Raw genomic sequence first — 23,659 nt, forward strand, 5'->3', positions numbered from 1 at the left:
ATCAGCTGCTATAATGCATTCTATTTCATCTACCTGGGGTGGGAGACCGTGCTCAACGCGGAGGACGCATGCTTTAAAAAAAATAAAATAAAAACAAATAAAGCTGCTCCCTGTCACAATCACGTGTTGGTGCAGATAGCTGGAGGTGTTCATTCATTTGAATGTCAACAGGTTTTGTCTCTAGATCAGCGGTCCCCAACCTTTTTTGCCCCATGGACCGGTTTAACGTCAGACAATATTTTCAGAGACCGGTCTTTAAGGTTTGACGGATGAATACAACAAAATAATATGACCCGCATGAAAACTGTTCGAAACACGAGGAATGTCCTATCTGGCCGCAACACTCTCTGGTCGCTATGGTCACGTTTAAACGTGCCTTCAAAATAAGATACACCACAAATTAAAAATGCATTAAAAATATGACTCACCGTCGCCGCAAATTACGCAGAGTGGGCTTGGTGCGTGGTAATCTCCCATTGATATAAATCCGTGTTTTCAGTAGGACTCCCGATACTGTCTATTAAATGTAGCCTACTTTTTCTTGAACGTCATAGGCTCATCTTCTGGCTAGGCTTTTTCCACTTCCCAAAGAAACTTTCCGAAGACATTTTTTTAAAACTAATTTTGCTAGCTCCTGGGTTTCATTTTAGCGGTAACGGATCACGTGACCGAAAAGCGCTCCTTGATCTGCGTCAAGAGTAACACACTGTAGAAGGATGATACAGAGAATCTGCTAACTTTTCAAAATAAAATATCTTTCAGATTCCGAAATAAATAAAATGGAAGTGATGTATGTCCTTCATTCTTTCTGTGCGGCCCGGTACCAAATGACCCACAGACCGGTACCGGCCCGCGGCCCAGGGGTTGGGGACCCCTGCTCTAGATGACCAGATTGTCCTCTAGTAGTAATAGTTTTTTTTTTTTTGCTTGATAAAAAAGTCCTACGTAAGAGAAGAGGACATCGGCACATGTAAAACACAAGCTATTTGTCATCCATCATCGGGACAAGTGTAAAGCAACACCAAAGTGTTTTTCAGGCGAAGGCTGCTGCTCCTTGAGGTCAGAGCGAGACGAGTAACCCAACGCTCCCGTGTTGGCGGAGGCTCCCGCTGTTTCGTTTGGATGCGCTCTCACTCGACTTTTTCCACTGAGCATCGTCCAGATAATTTCACAGCTCATAGACAAAGCCTGTCCCACAGTCATGGGAACAGCAGCGCAAACTGCTTTATAGGAGCTTCCAAAATGAAATGTGCGTACATTTGCTCGCTAGATTTGTCAAGTGTAAATGAGATAAAACAAAACCAAAAAAAAACGCGTCCTGAGGGAACAAAAGCTTCAGAAGGCCCAAGTGGAAAACGTTCTCCTCACTGTCTCAACCATTCATGACACACTCAGCGGCATGTGCGTCGCCTCAATAAAATAAAGGCGTCATTATCAGATTGCATCGCATTACGTTTGACAGCTTACAACTGCAGTACTTCATCATGTTGAATTTGTCTTTGACATTTTTGCACACCCGCGGGATTGAAAGAGCTTTGGCGAGAGCGCACCGACTACCGGAGGTACAATACATTGAACAAAGGTCACCTTATTTCACTATACTGGACAACCGCAGTCTTTCAGAAACATCTCTGAGAAGAAACCCACACTTGTATTTCTTTAATATTGACCTCGCATCACATCGCTGAATGTTGAGTGGGAATAAGAGTATTGAAATATTTTCATTAGGTGACTACGTCATATGTCAGAGATGGAACGCGATAATGAACAGACACCTTGACTGAAGGTTATAATAAACATGAACATTACTTGGCAGTTGCATATTTTGATCACATACTTCAGTTGACTGCACCACATTAAAATAAACATTTTTTGTTTGTTTGTTTTGTTTTTTATATACTGGGAGAGTTGTGGCACGATGAAATTGTGGTTATTAAGCTGTTGTATTAGCGCAAGGTCAGCCAGGAAAAGGTGCCAGCCTTCCACTCCTTGAGGATTTGCCATTCAGGAAACCGATGAATGACAAAAGTCACAAGTTAAGAAATGCCTTTGAAATTGATTGGAAAACAGTACTCCATACCTTTCTTACGTCTTGGCTAAGTTACTGTAATGCAATTTATTCTGGAGTCAGACGGTCCGCCCTCAAGCATCCATCGTAAAAATTCTTCTTAAAACACGTTTATTCTGTGATTTTTCAACATGAGACTGTGCGTTGTTTCAGAGTTTTATCGCGTTTTTCTTTCATGAATGTATTGTTTGAACACGCTTTGTCTTCATATGTCTGATTTTCATTTGATGTATGCAGCTGTGGTTGTTTTAAGTGCTCTTCAAGTAAAAGTTGAGTTGAAGTGAAGTTCAGTTAACATATATAAGTTCATTTTTCGTTCATTAACATTTCCTTTTTAACTACAGATGTTCTTGAGAGAATATGTGGCCTTTATGACTACGTGCTCTACAAGGGCAAAACGTAGTGAGTGACTCCTCTCCACTTCATTATTATTTCAGGCTTTGCCAATCACAGCCATTACTGAAGGCCAAGATTTGGACTGGTGGTTGTAATCCTCAGTAATTAAGCCGGCTGACCTTAGCATCATATCCCTCCTGTCAGACACTTTGTCGCTGTACAGAGGCGGGGGACGCATGACTGACACATCTGTGCTTCTGTGTGTGTGTGTGTGTGTGTGTGTGTGTGTGTGTATGCGTGTGCGTGCGCGAGCACAATCTAACTGACGTTTTGGACTGAGAGTCCATCAGGGCCTATTAGCAGTCCACATGTGGCCTCTTCCAAAACAACTACAACAACAACAACTGCACAGTGACAAAAGAAACGAATCCTAACATAAAGAATAACAACCGTAGACTGAGGGTGAACGTGTGCGTCTGTGGGCGTGCGCGAACGTGACGGAGCAGTGACTGCATGCCCTGGATGAAGATTGGCGAAAAGGTTCCCATCGAGGGAGCGCATACAGATGTGCATGCACCAGTGATCCTACGTACGCACGCAGCATGCGATAGTGAACAGCACAGAGGATGCAAAGAGCCATTTGACGTGAATAATTTAGACGTTGTGCGGAAGAGCACGCGGAGTGAGAGATGAAAGTGAGAAGGAGTAAGGTAAGAGCAGTTCAGATAAAGAAAAACAACAACAGCAACAGCAACATGGAGACTCTGTGTATAGTACTTTAGAAAGCCAAGAGAGAGAGATGAGAGGATAGAAACAATAGGCCGCTCGTCCTTTCCCCCCCTCCGACAAGCGTGGACTATAAAGGCAGTCGGTGTGATTATCCACACTTGAGCGGCTTCGCTCGCTAAGACACTCTTGAGCTTCCAACTACCGGTGCATAATGTTCTCCTAATGGACTCCACTAACACTAACATCACCATCTGCATTAATGGACTGCTGCTAACACTAACAAAAGCACGTAGTGCAGCGGACACAGCCTTTACACTTATTGACTTCTAAAGAGATCCTTCTTCCGAGCTTTCAGCATTGTCAGCGTTAATTTACAATCTACGAGTGCGAGAATGGAAATGAAAGATATGACTCGCGATACTCTGAATTCTGTGTAAGGACCAGTCAATGGATGGATGATGCGTTCAAAGAAATTATAAATCCTGATGTGGTTTTTGTTCGGGAAGGTATTTTTTGTTGATGATGGAAAAAAAAAACAAATATATTTTCATGAATGAACAAAACCTACCGGTACATGAAACTATAAACTATGTACATGAAATAAGTGGTATGGAAAATACACGTCTTCAAATCTTACATTTGGCTGAGTGAAAGCAAATAAGCAAATCCAAACTGCATTATTATCTTTGTCATGGCAGCATTTAGAGGGCACCTCTTGTATCGGGTCATTGATGGCGGAGTGGTTCGCTCGGACCCAGACAGTGCAGGTGTAATCTACCATTTGCCCATTGGCAGCTGACATAGGCTCCGGCTCCATACAACTGTAATCTTGTGTTATGGAACTCTTGTACTCTTTTTTTTGTGGTTAAAAAAAACAAACCCTAACACATTCTAAGAACTAAGAATATTATATTTATAGTCTTACTAATACAGATACTGAGATAAAAGGTCAAATAGGAAATAAAATGAGAAGTTCTGTTTTTCACGTGAGCTTTTTGACTCCTATCCAAGCCTTTGCAAGCCTTTGGATTTGAAAAACCGTGCTTGCCGAATGGATACAAATCCAGCTGTTTGTGTGACGACACTGACCTCGTAGCACACTTAGTCTGGTGGAAGCCGTGAGCTCTCCTGCCGAGTTGGAGGCGTGGCATTCATAAATAGCCTCATCTCTGGGGGTCCTAAGAGGCTGGATTCTCAGGACAGAGCCAGACCCGTCGTCAAATTCAATTACCTGTGTGTAAGAAAACAAGATCTACTGTTGATATGGCTCCTCTCGTTGCCTTTAAACTCGGCACAGGCGAGGCGTGTGGTCTACATGGCGGAAGTAGACCAGACTTGATGAAATCCTTAAAGGAGACTGGCACGGCCAAAGAAAGTTTTTCAGCAACTGCAAGATCTCCACTTGCAGCTGATATTGGAATTGGCTGTTTGAAAGTGCGCAGTTTGAGACTGCCTTCAACCTGCAATCAAGCATTAGCGTGGGACAACCTTGCCCCCTCACATACATAATTCTTCCAACTGTCATGCTAAACTAATAACATATTGCAATTCTTGTCTACTGTAGGGTAAGGGTTCATTTAATTGTATGGCTCGCTGCCAAACACAACTGTATTTAGTTTAATGCATTTATATTCATGAGGCTTGTCGGAGGATCATTGTAAATTTCTGTGAAGGAAGTCAATGTCTTCAAGAATTGACCAGTCCGGGTAATGTTCGAGTCAATTCAAAAATGATTCATCATCCACCACCATTTAATTTATTTTTATTTTATTTTTACAAACCAACTGAAATCACAGTTCCCCATTTGGAAAAAAAAAAACTGCAACATTTTGGGAAACATTGTTCTCATTGAATGCAATATGAGAGACATAAGCTAACAGTCAATAATTAGGAAAGTGGGGTCATACCTCAAATCTCTGGTTGCTGACTTTTTTGCCTTTCTTGTTCCACACAATCCTGGGCTGTGGCTCGCCGGCGGCCTGGCACACGAACGATGCCACTCCGCCTTGGACTCCTATCTGGTCTTCCGGGGTTCGGGTAAACCGTGGAGGAGCTGTGTGAAAAGAAACATTAAAAAGTCAAGACTTGTGTGTGTGTGTGTGTGTGTGTGTGTGTGTGTGTGTGTTTTGTGTATGGATATGCATTACAACACGGCTATTGCGTATTTACACATGCATCCTTCAGTGGATTATTGTATTTTTAAAATGCACTCAGGCACCAAATACACTGACATGCTCGTGATGTACTGCCATAATCTTTCATTTGCACATCTGCAGCACTTACATTTGAACGACTGCGCTAATAAAAAGAGAGTTGAAGGCCATTTGAATCAGAGCATGTACGGTAAAGATTCAGTCCCTTCCACTCCTTCGGATTTAATAGATCCCATGAGTCTTGAAAATGAAAGAAGTTGGAAAGAAGTTGTCTGAAGAGTGTAAACTGATTGCTGTTGCATGCCTATGGCTGCTGAAGAAAGCTGTCTGCGTAAGAGTGCGTGCGGGTGGCTTTGTGTCTACAAGTGTCTTATTTTTTCTTTTCTTTTTTATTTTGTGTATGTGTTCACGTTCCACCTCGTTCTGCCATGTTCCTCTTGCTGCCCCAGCACCGCCAAAGAAGCTTAATATTTCTGTGCCATAAAGGATTTATGAAGACTTACTTCTGACATGACCACTAAAGCCTCCTCATTCTAGGGACGCCAACAATATCATCACCGCTGCCTTGGCGGGATTGTGACATCACGACATCAAAAAGATTCGGCACGTCAGTCACGGCACGTCATCGGCCGCTTGCCTAATGGCATTCCCGCCAAACCAGAAAATCCCTACTTAAGGGCTTAGTGCCAACTGCCCTGACAAAGGGAGAGGAATTGCTTTTTGCTGTTTAAAAGGAAGGAGGCAGAGTCGCTAAGCTTCGCAGAGTGTGTTGGAAGCGTGGGGAGCACAGAACAGGAGAATGGCTGAGATAAAGAGTAAGATGAGCGAGACAGATGGAGAGGCGAATCAAGGCGGAGAGCGTCTGGCTACTACAAGTTGGAAGCCAGAGGAGGGAGAGACAAATGATGAAAGCCCAGTGACTTGCTTCCAATTCAACTATTGAACTTGAATCCGGTTGCAGTTTACAAATAAAAGAGCACAAACAATGATAAAAACGGGACCACTTTTGACTTTTGAGCCTGCACAGGCTCAAATTTTCCCTCTGATTACTCTCCAAAAAATGAAATATTCATGGAAGACTATGGGCTTGATTTATTATGGATTTGCATGTTCCAAAATTCAGCCAATTTATTTGCTTCAGTAATCAGATGTGGAAGGTGATCGACTAACCGGCCGCAACTACGATGCTCTACCAAACACGCAAAATTGCTGCGCGGTTCATTTTGTCCAAATGAAATGATGGGATTAGCACACTGACTTTGATTCGTCAAACTTTAATGGTTTGCGCTGGCTGATTTGGGGTCTTTGCGTGCAAACCAGCAAACAAAGTGGTGCCAGCGAAACACAAGCAAGATCAGAGTAAGTGAGGAGAAAGATGTCACAAACAAAAAATATTATGACATTTACTCTTTTCAGCCATGCAATTTTGAAGCTTCTGAATGATCAAAGGTCGAGATCAACTTCAATGCTGGAGAGGGCCACAATTTTTCATCAGTCCTACACTTTCAAACCAGATGAATGACAAAAATACCATTTTAAGATGGACCACCCGCAAAACCCCCAAAAGAAACCATGCAAAATACATGCTCTCAATGTAATTCATTTAAGATCATATAATTTTCACTCCAAGTATAATAGAGTTACTATCTTAACCCAACATCAAAATAATCCGCTTAACCTCATTCATTCTAACACTCAACATCTAGGGACAATTTGGAGTGTTCAATTAACCTGTCAAACATGTTTTTTGGAATGCGGGAGGAAACAGGAGAAAATCCACGCAGACACGGGGAGAACATACAAACTCCACGCAAGAAGGCCAGTGCCGGAATCGAACCCTGCAATTCTGCACTGTGATGTCGCTGAACAACAAACCTACACAAAGTGCAACAACTCATTTTGTTCATTTTTTTTCTTCACAAAAATCATCTCCCACAAAATGATAATATTTTTGAGGTACTAGTTTGTACTACATATCATTCCGCAGCACACACAAAAAAAAAAATGTTCCCATGAAAAACGTACATTAATGGTTTATCAGAGTTGGTTTGTTAATATGGGTTGGTTCAAAAAATATAGAATCTATATTACCCTCCCTCAAATTTTTTAATGAATATTAATCAATTGCCCACAATTGATCGTGGGGCTGACTTGGCTATTCACCAGAAAAAAAAATCATGCCATATCACAGATGACAAAACTTTTAACTGCATTTCCGTGCGCCATTTCTGCGCAGTTGACAATTGATGCTGGCCTCTCCCTGCTCAAATTTTGAGGTGTGTTTGAAATGCAGTGTCTCCAGAACAGGCACAGAAAGTCGCCGGCCACTCACTTCGGGGGAGTTCAATTAAACAAAACAAGGTTGTTATGCGGTTGACGGCTTTCCCAAAAGGAACAGGAGTGATTGAATTCTTTTCTTTAACGTTATAATATTTTTGTTTGTGCCTTTCACTAACACTTCCCATTTCATCACTTCAAACTTCATTTTACGCTTGCGGCGCTTTCCCAAATGCTCCATGGTGAAAACCATCAGAGCTGCCCAAAGGGCAAAACAAATACACAGTCGCCACCACTTGTTGCCAACAATTGCAATCTTCGTCGGGTTGGGGATCTTGGAAAATAAGGCCCTCTTATTTATTTATTTTCAGTTTGTATGTTAGATTGAAGGTTACTTTCTTTGGATGATACAGGATACAGCCATTTGCATTCTGGGTCGGGGGAAACATTTCCATGGCAACTTTTCTTGACAAAGACAGCACGGCACAAGACTATTTTTTGTTGAAAATGTTGGAGAAGAACTAATTTAGCGACTGGTATATTATTCCGCTTGCAGATTGTAGCGCTGCTGAAAATGTACTTTTTTTTTCATTTGAAAACCCATGCGTATTCGGAGCTTGTAATCATTCAAAATAATGCGCTGTAACTAATGGAAAACTTGCTCATGTTACTTCTGGAAAACAGTGACATAGGTGGCATACAAAAGTAACAAAGATGCTTCTTTTCAGTATGATATCATTCTTAATGATTTATCTGTCATTATCCAAGCACCATTAAGAAATCACGCTGCGCTTAAGGAAACTGCCAAATGCATCTCTAATTCAACATTTACAGACTCATCCGAAACGATACAACAGATTGAGCAGGGGGAGAAAAAACACACACACACACAAAAAAAAAAAACGATAAGCGAGCTGCAGCCCCAAGCACCCTGCGCACAAACTGTGCATTAATTTCCCGGGATGCACGAGCGAGTGAGCAAATGTGCTTGCTCCCATCTGAGAGGTAGCAAACGAGAGAGAAGAGAAAGGATGAGGAGCGGTAGAGTCGCCCTCTTAATCCTCTTGCTAATCTCTCCCCCACAAAACAAATGAAAAGTGCAAAGCCAGTTGAGGCACACGAAAGGAGCGGCGGATCTTTGAAGTGCATTTTTATTTGACCCCCTGCATCCCATTCCCCTTCATTAAAATACTCCGCCTCATGTTTGATTGTTTGAGACTCCCCACAAAAGGTTGCTCTTCGAAGAGTGCACGCTCGAGTCTTCATCACCCTATCATGTCTTGCCTGCTCCGCAGCTGCTACCTCTTTCATCCTCCTCCTCGGTACTCTTTCTTCATCTCCCCCCTCCATCTCTGGGGTGTTATGTAAGTCCTCCTGTCACACTGACTGACTTAATGAGGGGAGGGGGTGCATAACCGTATGCTCTTCGCTGGTCTCAATACACCCTTTAACTTTTAACGTCCATCCCAACTCCCTCTCTGCTGACTCTCTTCTTCATTTCCCTTCGGTTACCTTTTTTTTTCCTCTGCCATTCAGTAGCGATCATGTCTCATGCCGAGCGATGGAATTTACAGTGTGTGTGTGGAAGGGCTGCAGCTTTAATATTTCAGTGATGTTAAATGAGTAGTTGGCCTGACAAGCGAAAACTTGAAAGAGGAAGTTCAAGGTTTCGCAGGGAGAATCTATCTCCTCGGTTTGACCCAAGATGGAAATGAGGGAGAAATTACTGAGTGGTACCGCAGCGAGAGATTTAGATGGAATTAGACGGTGCCAATCTTCCCTCCTCTGTGTGTGCACGTGCGTTTGCGTGAGTGTGTGCGCCTGCGCAGTTTTGTGTGTGTTCAATGGTCGGCTGGGGGGAGGATGGCCTACATAAAGGTCGGCATATAGTGGAATCTGATCTACACAGCAGATGGTGGGGATTACAGACTCATCACCCTGCGCTGGACAACTTTTTGAAGTAAATATGTGTGATAAACCTTGATCTCAAGGTAGAAAATTGTTATTTGCTATTATTACTGAGGTTAGGGCAACACACAAGTATCGAGGTAAACACACATTGACAGGCTTTAAAAACTCTCCCCAAACTGGGGGAAGGGGAAGGGGGCGCTGTTATCCAAGGACAAAACAAAAAATTGTCACACTGTATAGACTTGAACCAGTAAACATTTTGCACTGCCCTTTGGTAATACTGAAGTACCATATTCCATTGATTATACTCAGGCACTTAACATTTTAATTGTTGTAACAAGGATTGTAGGAAAACTAAATGTTACTTTTCAAGAAGCCGCAAGGAAGAGCGAGGACATGCTGGAGAGACTGTGTCTCTCAGCTATCCGGGGAGTTTCTGTCTGGGCATGGCCCCTGGGGGAGTTGACGGGGTGGCTCGGGAGACATAAATCAGGGGTCCTCTGCTTAGGTAGTTACCACGGCAACCGGCAAGAGACAACAGAAGAAAATGGATGGATGGCTAGGTTGACATCAAACTTGATCAAAATCTGCAAACATTAAATGGACTCATAATCCAGTACTGAGTTCTAAATTGCTAGATGGCTAAACTAAATCAAATGTAAATCTCTGAGCGGTCCCATTGGTGAATTGACAATTACCAATCTATCAGTGAGCACATATCTACAGTTGTTCTTTCCTAGTAAGCAGCTGACACAGGTCAGCTACTGCATTAAAACTGAGTAGCAGGTGGTGTGGCGATTCATTCCTTAGGGCATTTTTTTTCTTTCTCTAACTTAGTAAACTGTGACAAATTTGGATAAGCTCTCTATGAGATAACCTGCACACTGCACAGGGATGATACAAGTTCCACTGTGCAGGGCTTCCAACAAATAAGAACAAGATTAGCTTAAGCTAAGGGCAATGTGTACAAAGATACCGTAGCTGAAAAACAGTGTTTCAACCCAAAGGGCTACATCTTGAGATTTGCGGATGGAAGCACAAAACTTGTTTGATATATAAGAATATGGATTTATTCTTGAAAAAAAATGTAGCATGGATGGAAATGAAGAGAAAGGTGACGAACGAGAGCGGGATCAGAGAAAATGTTCCAACTCGAGGGAGATCAGACTCCTCAGTCTCATGGAAATGTTCACACCTCAATATTTGTTGGTGTTGGGGACAGGGCTGTTCGTCGAATTTGGACCAAGGTGGTTTTCCTTGTGGTCGTACAACACTGGACCAGCTTGGTACACTTTCCAGGAAACTGTAGGACAGGTGCTTGACACATGTGCTTAGAGCATCCTTGTGGTCCCTTGTAGGGTTCTGTGGGGGTTATTCCTCCTGGATGCTTCCCTGGTGAGGTGTTCCAGGCATGTCCACCCAGCAGAAAACGGACACGTCGGAGGGACTATTTGTTGCGGCTAGCTTGACAATGCCCCAGTGTCCTGTCTGAGCAACTGGAGAAGGCGGCCAGGCTTCCCCCTGGGATCCCTTATTAGATTGATGCAGCCTCGATCCAGACATGGATAAGAAGAGGAACATGGATCAACTGACAGATGGATGAAGAACTTTGCTAGATTAAGGGCCAGGCAGTCCACTTGGTCATGATAATTCTAGCACACCCCAACTGACTTCGGACGAAAGGCAGACTGGTCTGATTGCACTGGGCGAGGGAATGAATTCCGTGCCAGTTGCACAAAAGTCAGACATGGAAGCCATAACAATACCAAAGGCTTGCCAATCAATACATTATTCCCAAATCTCAGAATGATTCTTCTACTCACTGCTTCTTTTAGTGTTACCTCCTCAAATCCCCTAGCATGTGCATCGTTACAAAAAAGTCTCCTAAATGTTACAATCCAATTGCTCCCTGAGCTGTGCGGTTTCTTGTCTTAGTCGCTTTGGAGATCTGACTTTTAAAAAGTATAAAGCAGAGAGTCCTACCCGAAAGAATCAGATCAATGGCCCTCGCAGCATAAAATCGAACCACACTGCCTTTTTACGGTTTGTAACAAAGCTACAAATTGAACATTACAACCATCCGCTTTCGAGAATATGGTCAAGCATTTCATTTGCTTCTCCATTATAAAGAAGGAGCTGCAGGGTCCAGAAATGTACACTTGCTAATCCAGAATAAGTGCCGGATTGTTACTGCTCACAGGTGGAAAACTGGATCATCCCTGAGAGGATGAGGAAAATAATTGTTTATTAAACTTCCTGATCAGGTTGATATCAGGCACCTCCTGATGGTTGGACAAGATCCCTTTTTATTTTCCTTCCAAGTGGAATTCAAATAGCATTTGGGACTTTTTATGCCTCTGCGCTGGATGTTTTGATACCATCTGAAGAGACTGCTTGCAACTTGCCAAGCATCTGTGCCTGTACCCCACGTTTGTACGCGTGTGTTCTCGTCGATCGTTAAGCATGTAATGAGTCATTTACAAGCTTTGCCAGGGAAGATCCCGCTGCACTGTGCTGCATGTGGTGGTGGGCGGTTAGCGGATGACTCCGCAAATGAGAAGTGAGTCAGGCTTGTCAAATAAGTTGAGGAACGAGGCCAAACGTAGAGCTCCATCCATGCCCATGATAGTGGGCCTTAAGAGTGGGCGGGAGGCTAGCCAGAAGCACAACATATTAAAATCAAGCCGACACATTAAGAGCAAATTATCAGCTGCTCGCGTTCGTCCTAGAAATGAAATTGGATGGCTGGAGCCATTAAACACGGAGAGACAACTATTATCCCCCAGCAGTGCTCAAATGCGTTTTAAAACATTTGCCAAAACAGCCTGTTTAGGCAGTGAAAATGAATTTATACACAAGTAACTCCTAGGAAAATTGCTATAATTTTTGAGAGATTTCAAATTACAGATATTATTGGACGGCGAATCTCAGCTGTGTCTCAAACCAATGTAGAATACTTATTTGAAACACAATTCATTTCAAATCTACATGTACTTGCTTGCATGTTTTTACAACTTCCTGTTGATGTAACAATCATCACTTGAACAATGCCATAAATAACACAATCCTGCTATTGCTGGTAGTAATGTACATCCAATTAGCAGGCCACTTACTTGCTGTCACCGCCCCTGGGTCTGGCTAGTGCCGAATTAATCAGGGTTAATTTGTTTGAAACACAAGGGGAGGAATTAATTGAATGGAGTTTCCTTTTCCACTACACAGGTCATTAGAAACATGGGCTCGCCTGCCCGATACCCAACTATTCTGGGTCACCACTGGCTTCCCATAAAGAAGAACAGAGGAGTTTGTGGTCAAAGCGCATTACTCAAACACAGGCGTGCGGCTAAGCTAAGCTAACGGTAAGCAGGGCTCTTCGCGGGACGAAGCACCTGCTAAAATAACCGTAAGCTAGCATCAGTCAGTTCATGTTAGTCATGGACAGATGCACGCCTATACTCGTTCCTAGCAGAAACAGCAACTTTGCTGGAACCTGTTTTAAATATTTATGTTCAAGTTCTCAACATGCACTGTTCTTGTCTCTGCCCAGGCTGCCCGTTTTTACCCTCTGCTGTGAAACGCTTACATGACTTCAGAAATTTTCGGTGCTGCAATTTGACGGAGACATTTATTTTCTATTCTGAATATTATAGTAAAAGGCTACTTTGTTTGCGCCACTGTAATTCAATTAAGGATATGCTGACATACATGGTTTACTGATATTGAAATCAGGAGGTATTAAAACAGCTGTTAATGTCATTGTCGGAAATGGAACACATGCTAATTGTGCTTGTTGAACATGCTTTTTTTAGTATATTGGATTTTTCTAGATAAAAGGGCTAAAATATGAGATACATCTCAGTATGACTGAGTTTTATTTGAGTTCCATAAAAGATCATTAGGGATTGAAGCCCGAATTCAATATTTACTTTTTAGTGGAAGTGAGGTTGTCAAGCTTTCAAAATGATTTAGATAAGCATTACGGGTTGTCTGATTGACGTAGTCTATGACTAAAACACTTTTGTGTCACACTGTGAAACATTTTTATGGAACGTATTTGTCAAGATAGACATTTTGATAGAGTTTTGTCTATTATGTTCCAAAGAGAGTGAAAGAAACAGCCAAAATTGGCAAAAAGAGCATCTATAATATTATACAAAACACACCATGAGTTTGTTATTATCATTGTTAGTTAAAAACAAGTTTCCTTGTACTTGGCTCGGCATGTTAATTCCATTACATGTATCGTCTGGATCAAGAATACGACGGACATTTGCGCGACGCATCTGGGCAATACACATCAATCGCACTAACATGGGCATGCTTTTCACACCCTAATCCCTCAGTGCAGGACCCTAAGATCTGTGTCACCCTGATAAATCTGAGCAAATTGACATAGACAAATGATTTAATCAACAATGTCAAATTGTGACACTCCCGACAATTTCAATCTCTCAGCAGTACATATTGTCTTATTTCTGCAGTCCTCCATGCAAGCAGACTGATTATCTTTGTGTTGATCTAAAACATCATTTTGGGGAATTCCTCCCAACCCCAAAACATGGAATGAAATGCCTCTAAAACCCTCCATAACAAATCAAGTCACAACATAAAAATTCAGAACATTTCCAAACATTACGGAACAGATGCCCGAAACAAGATGCAGTCTTATTTTATACATTTATGGCTGTTAAAAAAAAAAGAAAAAAAGATAAGATATCCTTTATTCGTCCCACACTGGGGAAATTTACAGCCTCCAGCAGCAAGAATGTATGTAGAAAGAAGAAAGAAGAAAGAAAAAAACAACAAACATCTTTCAATTAAATGCAATATGAACACAAAATGGATAAATCGCAGTACTATTTACAATCTTCCTTCACATCATTTAATTATTATTATTATTATGATTGTTATTTTTAAAACATTTTAAAAAACAAGGAATATTGTGTGTGCCTATCCGATTTTATGATGGTGGCCAGGTAAAAAAATGTTTGTCCTGTGTGGTCGATTTACGAGGTTCCACTGTAGTTCATATAAGTTATGACAGTCGCCGCTAGCCTACATTCCTCCCACATACTTCTGCAGCTCAAAAATACATACATATTTTGTGTTCTGAATCAGACCACTGAGCAAAGTGCTCGAGGGACAACGGCGTCACAACCTCGCATACCACCTCAGAAGGCTCCTGTCAAAGCAGCTATTATTTGCTGCTTCGCTCTAGGGCTCCTCAGCTTTGGCAGGTAATGGTTCGGTCACTGTGGAGAACTGACCCCAAAACCTTTCAGCTTCAGGTCAAACCACCACCTCAAAGAGTTCTGGTAGTCTGCTTGAATGTTGACAGTTCAATCAGTCACTACGAGTGCAACTTCTATTTCGTCATTGAACTACTGTGATGGTTTATGTTAAAAAACAAACAAACAAAAAACATATAGTGTATTCTATAAGGCAGCCATGTCCAAAGTCCGGCCCGGGGGCCAAATCCGGCCCGCGGTCGAATTTCATCCGGCCCTCGGCCCCTGTCATAAAATCAGTGCCGTCTGGCCCGCAGGTTGGGCGCAATGGAACACGTGTTGCATTGACTGAGGTCTCGTAGACTGGTGAGTGATGTTTTATAGAGTACTGCTTCCCTCTAGTGGCTAAATGAGTAATAGCATTAACTAAATGAGTAATAGCATTTAGACACTAGAGGGCAGTAGCACTCCACGAGACATCACTCACGAGTTAACAAGACATCACTCCGTGTTTATATTGACTGATATGTCATATTTCAAATGATCCTTGCAGTTGTGGATATGTGTATTGCTTGTTCATTTCCCTGTTGTTCGAGTCAAAGGTTTTGTGACTATTGAAAAGTCATGGTGATACATTTCAAATCAATCAATTTGCACTCAGGAGACTTCTGTTTAAGAAAAAGTCAAGTGAATAAGCAGTTGCATGTGATATACCTGTTTCAAATTAACCAAAAGAAATTCTTAAGATTGTTGAAATTAAAATAAAAATGGAAATGTGAAACAGACTGGCTTACTAAAATTTGTTGAACAATATTGTTGTTCAATGTAACGAATGTCAGCCAAGGTCGGCCCCCCGACATTTTACCACATAAAATCTGGCCCCCTTGGCAAAAAGTTTGGACACCCCTGCTATAAGGTATGTTGTATACATAACATACATAACATATCGTTTGGGTAAAGTGGTTGGTTCAAGTCCTGATTGTGATCACACCAATTAATTACACTTTAAACCACTCCACTTGCACAGGCCAAGTGGGACAGTGACCCACTGGAGGCCTGTTGTCATAATCCACATACTGTACACACACACTTTGTCTTTGATATGTGCATTTCAGATGGTTCAATAACAGAGTGTGAGTTTAATATCTTCTCTCCGGAAGTATAAAAAGGTTTCTCTTCTGTTGAATCACAAAAACGGAGTGTCGTAATGTACAAAGATTCTTAAAAACAAATGAAATGGCCTGCTTACTAAAACCATTCTGCAATATTTTGTAATGACTCAAAAGGGAATTTTTAGGGGTCATATTTCCAGCCAAGCAGTCTAAGGTGGCACAACAGGTTGTCTGTGACGCAAAACAGGGGGAGAAGAAATAACAATGTGTGCCCATTGTACACATTTGCCTGAATGGCAGACGGAGAGATGGCGTTTCTCACAAAGGGCATCTTGCCGCGTACACGGTGCAGTGGCCTAGTTTGCGACAGGATCAGGGCATTACTCTTAATCCACCAGATAGATGACATTTGCATACACATGACGGCAACCGCGTGGAGAAATCCAAAATGGTGGCAAGTGAAAGGCAGAAAGTAAAATCAGGAAATGGGAAGGGAGGATGAATAACATATACATGCATTACAACGTGCAATCCATCATATAATGGTACAAAGGGCACACATACGGTGTAGCGTCATGCACCGTTTTCATGGGATGCACTTCCATCTGATTGCATCTTAATACCCTTAGTCCATGAGCGTGTATGAGTGCAGCTTGCGTACCGAGCATGAGACGGAGCTTTGCAAAAAGTGAGAAAAATATTCAGATCCTGAACAGATCTACTGTCTATTGTCTTCCCTTCATGTCGCGTTACATCGGAAGCTCTGTCAGGGAGCGTTTAACATTTCAAAAATATGTTGACACTAGCATTCCAGCAGTGACAGTCTATGCCTCAACTCTCAACACAGCCTCAGAGGCCCCGCTGTTGATATTAAAGGAGGCATGGCACGTCACACACAGTGAGATTAAAGCGATGGGAGAAACCCCAAACCCTCCGTCCTTCCTATCTCACCACATTATGAGGATGTGACAGGAACCCGAATGAGAGGAGGGTGAGAGGAAAAAGAAACAGGGAGACTGAGTACAAACGCTTCCCGCCTTGTTGGAATCTCCTCTCGCCCTCGCAAAAGAAGTCTGGGAGCATCATCGTTTTGATGGATTACTGGACCGTTGCAGGCGTTGCAGACCGGGCAATTTACACATGGGTCGAGAAGGCAGAAGGCTGATAGGAAAACAAGGGTGTTTGTTGATTTAGAAGATAGTACTGTGCTCTAGGTGACCATCCAACCGCAATACTGTCTCCAGACCAGTATTTTTTTGGGCAGTTATGCGGGGGACACCCTGAAACTGTTGACAGCCAATCGCAGGACACACGTAGACGGAAAACCATTCACGCTCACAATCACAACTAAAGACAATTTAGAGAGTATATATCTTCTACATCATCCCCAACCTCCACATCTCCTCCTATTCGTATGAAAATGTTTAAGCATCCCTCACTATATCCTGACTTTTTTTTTTCATCCGCGGTCTCAACCCAAATCAGTCAATCCATTTGATCGCCAACATTACGAGAGAGGAACCCTCAAAGCTAATCTTCAACCTGACAGGCCGACATCCTGTCTATCAAAGCGTCGCCTGTAGGCGATGCAATTTCGAAGCGGCGCGCCTCGATTTGCAATTGCTTTCGTTTTGTAACGCGATGTGTTCATTTCAGTTACCCTTAAATGATTGTCAATCATTGTAAAACAAATACGAAGGGAATGGGAAGCAGAGAAATGGACTGGAAAATCGAGCAGCAGTTTTATGGGAATTTAATTTAGCAGGCATTTGTTTTTGTTTTGTTTTTGTTTTTTTAAAGCGATGTTTGTATGCAGGTGTCGTGGTGTCGGCCGCATGACTTTTGCATTTTTCAAAGTTCACGGTTTAAATAATATTATGACACATAGTTGTATTGAATGTCTTTGTACATTTCCATGACAATTTGGGATGATACAGCAAAAGCATTTCAATGATTGTAGTTGGTAAAAGTGCAACTGAAACAAATTAATCTTTCAAATGCAGACAATTAATTTGAACATTTTGGTGTCATTGAGTTGTTTGTTGCCCCGACCTGATTTGCGACAAAGCGCTGAGGAGGCTCTCATGAGTTTTTGATGAGCGACAAAAATATGCTTTTGTCTTGCCATAAAATGGGAGTCGTAAGAGATGGACCTCAAGACACTTCACCGAACATACTTCTTGAAGCTACACGAGAGTCTCAGAGGATAAATAAGGAAGTATGTCAAAACACACACATGTGGACAATAATAATTGGTTCTTTGTTCTATGGGGGAAATATGTCAAAATAACCACATTATTGTTTATACATTTGTTTGATGAGATGCCATGTATCATATTGGAATGAAAGTACACCAGAGTTTTTACAAGCCTTAGGGACTGGTAAATATAAATCTATACAACTTGACAAATTGTTGTTTTTCCCGCAAATCCATGTATAAAATGTGTGTTCTTCTTGGGAATTTCTGAATAATTTTCAATGAGCCATTTCTCTGCAAAACTTAGTGACAATTCACATTTTCAGCACACACACAGTAATTTTAAAGTCAAATGTATGTAAAACTAGATTCGAGCAGTTTTGTGCCAATCCGGTGGTTTTGTGCAGATTATAAAACTTGAGGATAATCTTCGTAGTGGGCGATGAATAACTTGGTTACTTGAGGTTGCATGTCGAAATCACATCCTAATACTTGAACAAGAAAACATGCATGAAACTAATGACTAGGTTTGCTGAGCAAAAAATAAAATCCAAACATGTTGGTTGGACATGAGCAGGCGAATCTCCCACAAAACACACACGCGCATCAACGCAATCGCACAAGCCGCGGCGAAATTATCTGATCTGCCATATGTGGTCCGACTGTCCATGCCAAGTAATACTGGGATGGACAAAAACAACTGGCCTTGCGTCAAGCCCGCTTGCCAAACTATACAGATAAACACACACTTGAATAGCGCAGATGCAATATCAGAAGATAATGCCTTCGTTCGGGCCAGATTCATACATATGAATTTGGGACAGGCTGTACCCTTGAGCCAACGCGGGCGATGTGTTGTAAATGTGAGAGCACTCACAGTCAGCGTCGGCGAGGAAGAGGAAACTGAGGAGGAATAGACCCGGGCTGGCAGAGTGCATTGTGGGGTACGCCGACACATGCATGCTGTATCCTCCGTCAGCTCACTGCCTCACTGTACAACGGGATGATGGAGACAAGTCCTCACAACCTGCGTGGGAAAGACACAAAGGAGAGAATGCAATCATTAGGATTGTATTCAAAAGCCCAAATTTTGACAGGGAATGTACTATATAAATTGAGCACGCGCGCGCGTGCACACGCATACGCACACGCACAGACACACACACACACACACACACTTTTGAATGTGTGCGATTTCCCTCGGGGCCTCACACTCCAGTTATGCAGCTGCCTTCCTCTTCGCATTTTATCAAGACCTTACATTGCCCAAGGTGCGCGCATGCCCACGTGTGTGTGTGTGTGTGTGTGTGTGTGTGCGCGCGCGCGCGTTTGCAAAATAGCCGCCAAACTTCAACAAACAGCCAACATCCTGCTTCAAAACATCACTCATCCTGCCTGCTTGCTCGCAATTTGTCCGTGGCAGGTTTACCTGCTTCACAAGCGGCAAAACGGACCCCGTTTGGGTCAAAACACGGTAATTGATGAAAAGGAAGGAAAGAAAGGAGGCTGCGGACTAGGAGGGATTCATGCAGGCAAGGAGATGTTGCACACATTGTTCCTCGTACTCTAAGCGGGGCCTGCTTTTTTTTAATCATCCTTTTCATCACACAAGTCCTTATTCCATGTCGCTGCGATTCTGGCTTTTTCCGCATCACATATTTTAAGTGTATTCATGCCATGCTCGCGATCACATCATCCCTCAGTCAGTCAGCTGTGGGTCTGTCTGTCCGCTATCAAGCAAGTCGTCTGCGACCGTCTGGCATCAGTCGAGACGGGGCGACGTCTTTGAGTGTCAGAAAACTCACAGCTCAAATCGCATGATGCGATTGGACATGACGGATGAGTGTTCCTCTCCCAAAGTTGACAGACTTGAAGTGAGAGTCGGACAGAGTGAGCAAAAGAAAGAGAGAGAGAGAGAGAGAGAGAGAGAGAGAGAGAGAGAGAGAGAGAGAGAGAGAGAGAGAGAGAGAGAGAGAGAAAATCTTGATTCATGCATATTTATGCATTTCCTTCCTCTGTAATGTATAAGTTAGTACATCTGTATGCATGAGCCAGTTGTTGTTTTCACTGAACTGTAGCACAACAGTGTAAATTTATGTACGCGGGTAGCTCAGTGTCATGACTGTTGTCTCTCATGGCACAGACGCGTGCAACAAAATCTTCAGGGAATGCGTCTCCAAAAGGGCGCCGTCATTTTTACATGCAGAAACAGCAACGGCGGTCCAAAGTCTATCGCCTCCTCTACAAAGCTTTCTGATTAAAAAATACAAATAAAAAGAGAAAGAACGGGGGAGGGAAGAGATGAGAGCAGCAGCCTAAATCTCTCAGCGTTCCTGCGAACCAAAGCAACAAACTACCATAAACCCAAACTGGATTTTCCATTAGTTTTGCTTTGAAACAATTGCTTTGGGATAACCTACACCCCCACCTCCACCCATTGAGTCATGCCAGATTGTAATATGACTACAATACTACCAGCAGAACCACGGTCACAGGCATGCATTTGTGTTTTATTATGTATCGTAAAAGCATGTCATTGGTTTGTCTGCCTACGGATTGAGATCTTCACTCTACCAGCACGAATCCAGGAACGTGTAGAATATAGACTGTAGGTATTGTCTGAGAAAGACAGCCTGGATTTACAAAATAAATTATTGCAAAAAATCCAGCTCTGGCCTTCCTGTCTGGAGTTTGCATGTTCTCCCCGTGCTTGCGTGGGTTTTCTCCGGGTACTCCGGTCTCCTCCCACATTTCAAAAAACATCCATGACAGGCCGATTGAGCACTCATAATTGCCCCTAGGTGTGGTTGTTCATCTCTATGCGCCCTGCGATTGGCAAGCAACCAGTTCAGGGTGTCCTCCGCCTACTGCCCAAAGACAGCCGGGATAGGCTCCAGCACACCCCGAGGATAAAGCGGATCAGACAATGGATGGATGGGTGGATTATTCAGAAAAAGGAAGTTGAAACTTGTGCTGCTCACCAGTTCCCCAAACTATTTTTCAGAAGTCAACTTTACAAAAGCAATCCCATGAAACAAATGCCAAGGCTGATCGAAATAGATTTGGATTATTCATTGTCATTTGTATGTATATTTTCGCTAATTACAGTTCCCATTATCTTCTGCAAAATGAAACAGACAATACAAAAAAAAAAGCAACATCTTTGTGTTTGTGTGTGTGGCCACTAATCACGCCAGCTGATTTGACGGCACTGGAAAAGTCTACATTATTTAGTATCTCACTTCACAGCGTGTCACGTTAATTAAAGAGCTTGAGATAGCAGAGAGTGAGAGATAAATGGAAAGAGAGGGAGAGAAACAGAGAGAGAGAAAGAAACAGAGAGAGAGCAGAGTCAACCTGAAATGGCAAACAAGCGCACACAAAGAGACAACGTGGGCTTGAAAGAAGACGGAAAAAGAAGAAAAGAGACAATCAGTAAGGTAGTGGCCAGATGGTAGTCTACGTGGTTGTTGTTGTTGCTCATTACTGAGTGGGGGGCTACCAGGAAGCCTCCCGCTGCATCCGAGCTTGCGGAACGCCGTAGCGCTCGGCCATTCACTTACATTAGTCCCTATCGCTCAATTATATCAACTGTCTGTCTGAGCCTGCAGCCATCAGTCACACTTATCTATGTGATGCCTTGTGACAGAACAAAAACTGACTTAGTGACAGTTTAACACATAGAGAAATGGGAGGAGGAGTGCCAAATGACATGATGAGCAACATTACAGCGAATGGAAAATGTTTTTTAAACCGTCAAATGCCTAATGACCGCAGCCGTCCCAGTATAGCCTCGTCAGTCTCGTCTGTGTTTATGACGGCTGTTGATTGTGCAGCTAAGCAACGAATGAAAACGCGATTTGCAACACAATGTTCGTTTCACATCTCGCCAGTTGACATACAAACTTGCACACGTTCCCCGTCAACTCATATGAAAGAGTAGAGAGACTTTAAAAAAAAAACTTCTTTCCTTGGAATTAAAATGCCGACCACAGCATTTTGAGAAGGTGATTGACAAAAGAAGTATTGTTTTAGTGGATCCAAATCACGTGTATGTACAAGAAAAGAAACAATTTGTGATGCAGAAGTTGACTGATAACATTCGTTTGTGGGCTGATCGCCACTGATTTTTGGCAAGAGACGCGTGAAACGCTAAAACGGTTGCCAACCAATTGCAGGGTACAAATAAACAAAAACGTCTTCCGACTCACATTCACACCTCGGGACAATTTTAGGCACTTCAATTAACTTAAGAAACATGTTTTGGCAATACCCAGAGAAAACACACACGAGAAATTGCAGTGCTTCCACACAGTATCAAGGCTAACCACTCGGCAACCAAAACATGGTATACGCGGGTTGTGATTGGACGACTTTTTCACCTGTGTGGTTTGTTTATTTGTTTGCAGCTGATTATCTCCAGTTTTTGGTCTATTAACCTTGGTTTTCCTCTATGCTCGATGGGTTTTCTGCCAAGGACGTTCCCATCGTAAATAAGAGTTAACCTCTGCCAGCATCCTGTGTGTGGTGATAATGTTCACCTTCTGACAGTTTTCGCAATGATAAAAAAAACAAAAAACAAAAAAAACATTCTGAATCTCTATCCAGATGGAGTTGTGGTTAAGATAAGATAACATTTGCTAAGATAAGAAAATGTTTATTAGTCTCACAATGGAGAAATTCCCAATTCACAGCAGTAAAGCTATGAAAGGAAGAAGTAGAAGAAGAAAATATAGGAGCTGCTGTAAAGGCAGCCACTCTCACGGCACCAGCTTGAAGTCAAAATAACAAAATAATACAACGCAACACATAAGACACAGACAGTCGTGCCATCTTAACCACTTTTCTGCATCCTCTTTGTTGTATGAAGCAGTTATAGATGAAAGAGCTTTTGTGGAAAGTGCCAAAATGGCTTTGGAATCAAACCAAACCAATTTACTGTATATAGATCAGATTTATTTTTGGCAGGGGGTTTCGATTTTTCGATTTCGATTTAACACTGAACATTGAGAGACGCCAAATTTTCTTCTCATGTGCTGTCAAGATCCAAGATGGAGGCCTTTCATCGGCCTGCATTGATTTTGCTTGTAACCAAGCACAAGTTGCTTATATATGTAACAAACTGAAGCGTATTCAGTTTTCCCTTAACTGCTGCAAGATTACAATGGCATAAGTACAATTAAGAATGACTTTAAAGAAGAAACTGAACAGAGGAGGGTATAGAAAACGAATGCGTGGTTGGATGATTGGAAGCAGTGTGGGACTAGACTAAAAATGCGATGGCGTCGTGCAGCTGCATCGGAGGCTGACAAGATAGAGACGCAGACAAAAGGCCGATCCTGAAAAGCGTAGCTTAAGGCAAAGTGCGCTCCGCGGAAAAAAACAACACTCAGCTTCATAATTAGATTTGCAATAGCAAAGCTGAGACATCGAATGCAATCAGACACACTTATTAACTTACGCTATTCGCTACGTTGGCACAGCGGCTGACTGACAGAAATGTCAATGTGGTGACAATTGGGATTTGTTGCATCACAACAGGAAACAGGAAGTCTCTGGGGCCAAATTTCCACTGAAAAGGAAGGTGACGGGTGGAAAATGTACCCTATTTGTTCACCGTGATGTTGGAGAGCGGGAAGTATCTCTGT

General features: G+C 42.5%; 1 protein-coding gene across 34 annotated transcripts in view; it reads right to left on the reverse strand.

Moving 5' to 3' along the window:
• Positions 1-23,659, reverse strand: part of LOC127613869 (receptor-type tyrosine-protein phosphatase delta-like) — a 159,954-nt gene that overhangs the window by 47,976 nt on the left and 88,319 nt on the right. For 33 of the 34 annotated variants that reach the window (XM_052085147.1, XM_052085130.1, XM_052085152.1 and 30 more), the window contains 3 exons: positions 18,889-19,038; positions 5,041-5,186; positions 4,223-4,364 (listed from right to left, as the gene is read on the reverse strand). In XM_052085147.1, coding sequence (XP_051941107.1) covers positions 4,223-4,364; positions 5,041-5,186; positions 18,889-18,973 — 373 coding nt within the window. In that variant the 5' untranslated portion in view covers positions 18,974-19,038. Of the gene's footprint in view, positions 1-4,222; positions 4,365-5,040; positions 5,187-18,888; positions 19,039-19,816; positions 19,880-23,659 lie in introns of all 34 variants that reach the window. The other variant, XM_052085120.1, reaches the window with a different exon arrangement.

Source organism: Hippocampus zosterae, chromosome 13 (assembly GCF_025434085.1).
Source record: "Hippocampus zosterae strain Florida chromosome 13, ASM2543408v3, whole genome shotgun sequence".
NCBI lineage: Eukaryota > Metazoa > Chordata > Actinopteri > Syngnathiformes > Syngnathidae > Hippocampus > Hippocampus zosterae.